Consider the following 9,059-nt stretch of genomic DNA (forward strand, 5'->3'; position numbering starts at 1 on the left):
TCCGATATCACCAAAGTCCTATTCAAGTCAAACTTAGAAAACTCTAAAACCTTTCAAATGCCAACTTCCGACAAAAACCGCTGAAATGCTCCCAGTCCATCCGAAACTCGATCCAAATATATGCCCAAGTCTAATATCACCATACTAATCTATTGGAACCTTTAAATCCCAATTCCAAGGTCATTTACTCAAAGTGGGACTTAAGTCAAACTTGGCCACCTTAGGCCACTATTATGGAACTAAGTATTCCAAATAGGAAAAACACATACGTAAAGTCTTAAATAAAAGAACAGGTTTATAGAAAGCAAGACGTCCGATCGAGTCAATACTCATTAATCTACCAAAGCTGGGTACTGCTCTATGACCACTAAGAGTTGTGAACTTAAATGGTTAAAAGGACAAAGGGCTTCACTTGTTGATTATTCTGATCTTATGTATTTGCATTGTGACGCCCAGTCAGCTTTGCACATTGTTGCTAATTCCATTTATCATAAAAGAACGTAGAATACTAAAGTAAATTGTCATTTTATTTGTGATGAGATTCAAAGTGAAAATATTCAAACTGCCTTTGTAAAATCCTCCACGCACCCTGCTGACATTTTTATAAAGACTTTGGGAAAATATCAACTTGATTTGGTACTTTACTTCAATCCCGTCATGACCCAAAATTCACTACGATTATGATGACACCTAGCCCGCTAGTCAAGCCAATCAATATAAATATAATCAAACTAAAAATCATCAAATAATAATGAAATAAGAATGCAAATTTTAATACAAACTATCCCAATGACTAGTAATATAAGTCATGAGCAACGACGCCAAAAATTGATCACGTCCAATTCACACTCAAATAACGAGTATGAAATGGTTGTTGCAATTGTAAATCCCAACGCAAGTCGGGGTTGAATCCACATGGAGTTTAGATTGATGCTAAGGTAAATTCTTAAGAAAAGAACTTGAAACAACTAGATTTTTCTTTCAAACAATAGTGAAATATTACTATCTAAATTAACCTCTAGAAGATTGAACTAACTAGTAAGCAAATAGAGAGTGGAATATTTTTTGTGTTTTTAACAAATAAAGGAAAAGCCTAGGGATGTAACCTTCACCTAGGTGTAAACCTAATGGGTAGGGTAAATCTATGGTTGTTTGGTAAATCGAGGTGTGTTATGACTCTCAATTCTCAAGTACCCACTCAATACCTCTCGGTCAAAGTGTGGTTATGCCCCAATTGATTTTTTTAAGACCAAATGGGTAGCAATCTAAATAATTGATATGAGTCCAAGTGAGATTTTTCCTATCTCTAGTTCAAATCCTTTAATCAAACTAATCAAAACCTCAACTAGCTAAATTCCTTGTTAGCCAAGTTTTCCTAGAATAGGTTTCTCTTTCTCAAGTAAGAACTAAGTCAAACATGCATGAATCAATGTTTGCAACCATTAATTCTAGATATAAAGTATAAACATGGCTAAATAATATACACCCAATCAATAATAAGAATTAATATTAAATACCCATAAGTTTTACACACTAAGGTTGGGTCACAACTCTAGATAAAATCTGGCTACTCATACTCATAGGCATGGAAAATGAAAAAGAAGAAGTAATTGAAGATATATAGATAGACTTAAAAGGTAAAAGTAATGAGTCTTCTCTAATTTTAGTCACCAATTTCCCAAAATAGCTAACTCTAACCGCTACTAGATGCTACAGTAAAAAGGTTGCCCTAGAAAAGTGTTTTTCATCTATTTATAGTGCTCTGAAATTCGTCGACAAAAATGCCTTTCGGGAGGTTCTGTGGCCGCACAATTTGGCTGCGGTCCACACTTGCATCTGTTGCTCTTGCAGTAGAAGCGATTATGCGGCCGCACATTAACTTTTGCGGCCGCACATAAGCTTTTGCGTCCGCATAATTTGGTTGCACACCGCACTTCAAAGAAGCTTCATATGTGGTCTTTTGTATCTTTTTTGATCTTTTCAAACTTTTCAGTGCGAGCAGCTTCTGCGGCCGCACAATTTAGTGTGCGGAGCGCACTGCTGCTGAGAGACTTCTGAAGCTTCAAGGGTATATCTGCGGCTGCACTTGTCTTTCTGCGAGCCGCATCTTCATCTGCAACTGCAGAATAAATTCTGTGGACCGCACAATTCTTTGCACTACTCCTCTTTGACTAGTTGAGCTTGGACATCTCCTTTTTTGAGTTAGATTTCTTCATTGAGCTCACATCCTCCAGCATGCCTGCAATTCACACAATTTCATTAAATTTGGAAACAAAAATCACTACTTTCAGACTAAAAAATAAAGCAAGAAAGTACTAATAATTACCCACAATACTCATGCATTATCAACAAGGTGATAAATGTTTCAAACATATGCGACTTGCTTGTAACTCTAGTATGACATTTGAGTTTCAAGAATTGGCTTCACTCATCAAGGAATCTTGTTCTTTCATGTAAATCAGGGTGGACTCCAATCTCTTCCTCCTCTACCTTTCATTTTTCATGCTCACTTCAATATTCAACACTCAAATTCTAGAGCAATAAAGGCTTCACTCTTCTCTCACAAAGGAATGTCACAAGTCGAGCTTTAAGTACCATAGGCTTGCCCATCATGTAAATCTTCACTATATAAGCTTACTCGATTCAAAATCAAGTAGGACTTCTTACGGATTGTAATAAAGGCTTTTAGATTGAGGTAGGATACCATATGGTATAAGTGGTTACATTCTTCCTTAAGCACTCTACTTTTCATTTCTTGGCTCACATTTGCCAAACCCTTAGAGGCATTTCTTTTTATTGGGGGATAGAGACTTGCCATCACTCTTTATTGTTCATTTCTTTATTTTTTTCCCTTGATGCTCATACTAGAGATACTTTCCTCATTTTCATTTCATCAATCTCCCTTTTTATTTTCTTTTTGCTTTTTTTTTATTCTTTATTTTCTTACTTGCTCTTTCATGGAGATCATTTCTTTTCTCTCCTTTTAATGCCTTGATATATCTTTTAGATTCCTCAACTTTCCTCTCAAACTTTGGCTTTAAGCCACTTATTATTTATGAGTGTTGTGGAAGGTTCGGGTTCCAAGAGAGGATTTTAATCAAACGGGTAATGGCTTGTAGCATGGTTACCAATAAAGAAAGGCTAAAAGCTCAAAGGGGTTGACTAGGGATTACGATAATAGGGTGGCAATAGAAAGTTCAAACAGTCCAAGGAGAGCCTACAATCATTTTTCAAACCAAGCAAACTTAGAATTTTGCCTTGAAGCACATTCGGGGCAAGTTCTAGACTATTCACTCAAGTACTTGGACTAGCAACAAGAATTCATCTCACCTCTCATGCAATTAGACTGTAAAAGGGGATATAGTCTAAAGCCCACAACGACCACAGTCAAGATAAAGATCACTATGGTCCAATCAACTACCTAATTATTATCAAAGTCAACTCAAGAACCTCAAAGTCACTAAACTATAACTATTTCTTCCAAAAGCCTTGTTTCAAACTTTAAGCATGCATTTAAGTATGTTGGTGCCACATGAAGCATAAATAAATCTTATTAGAGAATGACTTAATTATGGCTTTTATTCATTACTACTTACTACTACTATTGCCTAAACATGAAAATGACTCATTCCCTTAAGAAAGTTGCCACACTATCCATCATCGGGAAGAGTCACCCGGTTCACACAAAAGACCATTGGAAAGAACCGTGGCATTAAGAAAATCAAAGGTTTATTATCAACACTAATAAGAAAAACATAAAGGTTACCAAGACAAACAAAATTACAGATAAACAACTAAAAATGCTAATATATGCAACAACTACTAAAGATAAACAAAAAGTAGAATCATCCAATTATTACATCCCAATGTTGTCAAACGTATCAAATCATCATCAAATATACTCCACCCCCGAATAAAAAGAAGCATTGTCCCTAATGCTTAGCAAAATAAGATCAAAAAGTAAAGAGGGCGAAGAGAGTCTCTAAGTGTCCTCAGTCATCAAGGTGTCACCAATAGATATGAGTGTTATGGAAGGTTCGGGTGCCAAGAGAGGATTATAATCAAACGGGTAATGGCTTGTAGCATGGTTACCAATAGAGAAAGGCTAAAAGCTCAAATAGGTTGACTAGGGATTACGATCATAGGGTGGCAATAGAAAGCTCAACAGTCCAAGGAGAGCCTACAATCATTTTTCAAACCAAGCAAACTTAGAATTTTGCCTTGAAGCACATTCGGAGCAAGTTCTAAACTATTCACTCAAGTACTTGGACTAGCAACAAGAATTCATCTCACCTCTCATGCAGTTAGACTATAAAAGGGGATATAGTCTACCACAACGATCACAGTCAAGATAAAGATCACTATGGTCCATTCAACTACCTAATGATTATCAAAGTCAACTCAAGAACCTCAAAGTCACTAAACTAGAACTATTTCTTCCAAAAACCTTATTTCAAACTATAAGCATGCATTTAGGTATGTTGGTGCCACATGAAGCATAAATAACTCTTATTAGAGAATGACTTAATTAGGGCTTTTATTCATTACTACTTAGTAATACTATTGCCTAAACATGAAACTGACTCATTCCCTTAAAAATGTTGTCACACTATCCATCCTCGGGAAGAGTCACCCGGTTCACTCAAAAGACCATCTTTGGAAAGAGTCGTTGCATTAAGAAAATCAAAGGTTTATTATCAACACTAATAAGAAAAACATAAAGGCTACCAAGACAAACAGAATTACAGATAAACAACTAAAAATGCTAATATATGTAACAAATACTAAAGATAAACAAAAAGTGGAATCATTCAATTATTACATCCCAATGTTGTCAAACGTATCAAATCATCATCAAATATACTCCACCCCCCGAATAAAAAGAAGCATTGTCCCTAATGCTTAGCAAAATAAGATCAAAAAGTAAAGAGGGCGAAGAGACTCCCTAAGTGTCCTCAGTCTTCAAGGTGTCACCAACAGCACTGGTCCCAGCCGGCTCAGCTAACTGAATGTCATCATCATTTGTGGGAGCGGCCTGAGAGCTGAACATATCACGTACCACCTCAGCAGTATCGTATGCAAGGCATGGCTCCACAATATGAGCAAAGGGATCCTCATGAGAAGATTGAGCTGGGTGAGCCTGGGCGGGGTCTACTAGCATGTTAAAAGGCAAATCTCCGGCTTCAGCTATCCGGGTCACCTCATCTCGAAGTGCATCAACTGAATTATTGCTAGACTGTTTCTTCCTCTTATTCTTTACCTGCTTGGTGAGCTTCTTTTCTATGTCAAAGGGATCCAATGGTACTTGTGAAGATGACCGATATACAACTTTACTGGAGATCTCAAACAACTTTGAAGTAGTTGCCTGCATCCAGTTGTTAAGGCTCGCAAGTGTCTGAGAGACCCGCAAGGTAGACAACGGGCCTGTAGGCATAGGCACCAGTCTTGGATCTGGAGTAGGTACTGTAGTAGGGGATGATGATGGTGGCTTAGGGATGGCAGTTGTGGAACTGGTAGAAGGCTCAGGCGAAGTAGATGGAATATCAAACGTACTAGGGGATACCACTATGGCTCATTAGACTGGACGGCAACAGTAAAAGGCTGAATTCTCTTCTTTGGATTCCTCGGATCTTGTAGCTTGTACCACTTAAATGGCTTGGTCGACTTGGCCTTGGTGTCAAATGGCCTGTTCTCCACCCTGGCATCAGTCAGATACTTAGTAATAGTGCTGAAGTGAGATGTTGGCCGACATCAGGATACCCACATTGATCGGGTACCCGGCCATGATAGAGGCTACCAATATTGCTCGTGGAAGGGGCATAATGTTCTCATTCAAGCATGGGTCAAGTCTGCTGCACACAAAGGTCTGTCACCCTTTTGCCTCAAAGCTCAGAGTGTCTAGAGGATTGGCACCCCGACACCTATCTAAGGGGGAGTAGGTCCAGGTGCAAGAATCTCAGCAAGCCATGGTCTAGCCTCCTCCTTTAGAGCCACCTTTTCCAAATACTCCTTTGGCTCAACATCATCAAAACCCAAGTATGTATTCAGAGTGTGCTAATCAAATTTTACTTTCAGGTTGCGCACCTTGGTAATCTTTGTCCCTTTAAGAATATGCGTTGTGTTGGCATAGAATTCTCGAACAAGATGCTTTTTCACATCCACCAGCTTCTCAGAAAACTGCATCCACCCCTTTCTCTTGGTAAACTGCTCTAAGACTGCAGGGTTTGTCTAAGTCTTTGAGGAGGAATTACCATTCGTGAGTCAGTGTTCTATGTTTCCTCCATATTCAAAAGTTTGAATATGCTCGCAAACTCAAGAATCGATCTTCCCGGTCAACCTTCTTCTTCGTTCGAGCTGTGCCTGCCTGTGCACTTGCTCCCCATCTCCTATCATCTGAGGAATCATCAGAATCAGATCTCGGAGCAGCATTGGACTCATGACTGTAACTCTCTAAACCTTGGGAGGTACTGTGAGATGTAGAAGGAATATCTTGAGGATTAGACTGCCCCTTTGGCCTAGATTGCTCTTCATTGTGCTCCTCTGGTAAAGACACAGAATTTCCCTCTAAGGCCTCCCTAGACGGGGCATAAGAACTCGACTCTGAGAGGATTCTACCTCTCCCCTATCCTGTAGTTGTCTTCTTTTTGATTTCTCGTTGCACACTTGGGTGCATGTCACCTCTGCCCATGTCCCTGCTCCTGCCCCTTAAAGATTCACCTCTTCCTTCTGAAGATTCACCTCAACCTCTTGATCGCACCATTGTTTGTATATGCCCAAAGAGACTTGTCAGTTGATATTCATATGGAAAATAGTTAAGAATCATATAAGTATGTGAGTACATCAAAGAAGTAGTGAAGTTTCAGAATTGCAGCATGCAGTAGAAAAGGACTAAGTGCGGTCCACACAAAAAGGTTTGCGGTCCGTAAAGTGGAAGTGCGGACTGTACAATTCCATATACGGCCCACATTTCAGCACAGTTGTGCTAAGTTCTTAGGTTCATCTTCTCTGATAGACAGTGCGACTTCCTTTTGCGGCCGCAGAAATCATAAGAGGTCCGCACAAAAAGGTTTGCAGTCCACACTTGAGATGCTCAGAGAGCAGGTCTTTGATTATCAATGCGGACCTATTCTGCGGCCGCATAAAAATATTCGCAGTCCGCACTATTAAGATGTGGCCGTACAAACAGCTAGTCCACTAAGTTACCTAAAACGAAAGTTTATAAACTGCATAATTTCAAGTACGGTCCGCATATTCAAGAATAGCAACAACGACAGGTCTATTAATCCTAGATTATGCAAAAAATGTATTCATTCCTACTAGGCAACATGGTATAGACATGATAAACTATCAACCTAATTCAATCTAAGCATGCTTCATCAATTTCCCAGTATTAAACTACCCTACATGGACACAATTGAAGGAATGCAATAACAAATGGCCTAAAAGAAGTTAAGAAGTCAAAATAAATTCAAAAATAAAATAAACAAGATTGAAGTAATGCATACCGGATAGTGCTAGTGTACAAAGTTTCAAGTGAGTGAAGGGTTATTTGTGATCAAAATTGCACGTACTTTGGGCAACTTCTCAGCGTAACAATGAAGAGAGTGAAAACGTGTAAGGGGAGGGGCTACTGTACTCCTGACAATGTAGTACAACCACCTCTCTGATAGTGCTCTTTTTCGACCATATAAGTTGTGATAATCCGCGAGCTTACTCCGCAGTGTTTGGGAGAAAAGTTCAGAGGACCTTCCATTTAGTACCTAAGATTGACTCTTGTAAATGTGGTATGCAGAGGAAATATGCGGCTGCACAAGAGCTTTTGCGGTCAACATTTATTTTCTGCGGCCGCATAAAGAAAAATTGCGATCTGCATTTCTGGTTTGGATAATACAACCTCAACTAACATTTCAAATCTAATAATAATCCCTGCAGGATAATTCAAATCAAGTTAAGAACAACAAATAACATCTAACTAAAAGAGAAAAAAAGAAAAGAACTTGGGTTGCCTCCCAAGAAGTGCCTTATTTAACGTCGTGGCATGGCGCAATGTCATAGCATCCTCAAGCGAAAGCCACCACGTGGTTCTCACCAACATTTTCTAAATAGTGCTTTACCCGATGGCCATTGACTCAAAATATTTCATTATTCTTGTTCTTCAAGTCCAAGGCACCAAAAGGTGTCACACCAACAATTTCAAAAGTACCACTCCACTTTGACTTGAGCTTCCCGGGAAACATTCTCAACCTTGATTTGAACAACAACACTAGATCACCGGCCTTGAACTCCTTGTTATAAATGTACTTGTCATGAAGATACTTCATCTTTTCTTTATATAAGGACGAACTCTCATATGCATGGTACCGAAACTCATCCAATTCATTCAAGTGTGCAACCCGCAAGTTAGCGGCTACATCCCAATCAAGATTCAATTTCTTCAAAGCCTATATTGCCTTGTGCTCTAGTTCCACCAGAAGATGATAAGCTTTCCCGAACACCAACCGGTATGGGGACATTTCGATAGGTGTTTTGTAAGCCGTCCTATATGCCCATGGAGCATCATCAAGCTTCTTGGACCAATCCATCCGATTTGCATTCACAGTCTTGGACAAAATACTCTTTATCTCCCGATTAGAGACTTCCACTTGACCACTAGCTTGTGGGTGATAGGGAGTTGTCACCTTGTGAGTAACATCATACTTGCCAAGTAAAGTGTCGAAAGTCTTATTGCAGAAATGTGATCCCCCATCACTTACGACTGCTCGCGGAGTACCATATCTTGTAAATATATTCTTCTTCAAGAAAACCATTACACTTCTAGCCTCATTATTGGGTTTATGTAAATATATTCTTCTTCAAGAAAACCATTACACTTCTAGCCTCATTATTGGGTAAGGGAACGATCTCACCCCATTTAGACACATAATCCACTGGGAACAAAATATAGGTGTTTCCACAAAAACTCACAAAATAGCCCATAAAGTCAATACCCCAAACATAAAAAATATCAATCTTCAAGATGGTTGTAAGGGGCATCTCATGTTTCTTTAAAATTTCACCGG

At 39.0% G+C, this 9,059-nt stretch overlaps 1 protein-coding gene across 1 annotated transcript; it reads right to left on the minus strand.

Moving 5' to 3' along the window:
* Positions 1–8,441: 8,441 nt before the first annotated feature.
* LOC138897536 (uncharacterized) lies at positions 8,442–8,807 on the minus strand. The gene has a single exon (XM_070183515.1). The coding sequence runs from the start codon at positions 8,805–8,807 to the stop codon at positions 8,442–8,444; it is 366 nt and encodes a 121-aa protein (XP_070039616.1).
* Between the last annotated feature and the right edge of the window lie 252 nt (positions 8,808–9,059).

The sequence above is a fragment of the Nicotiana tomentosiformis genome, chromosome 8 (assembly GCF_000390325.3).
Source record: "Nicotiana tomentosiformis chromosome 8, ASM39032v3, whole genome shotgun sequence".
NCBI classification, from domain to species: domain Eukaryota; kingdom Viridiplantae; phylum Streptophyta; class Magnoliopsida; order Solanales; family Solanaceae; genus Nicotiana; species Nicotiana tomentosiformis.

Coding starts and splice junctions, on each gene's coding strand:
- LOC138897536 (XM_070183515.1), bottom strand. CDS start 8,807: ATGGTTTTCTTGAAGAAGAATATATTTACAAGATATGGTACTCCGCGA.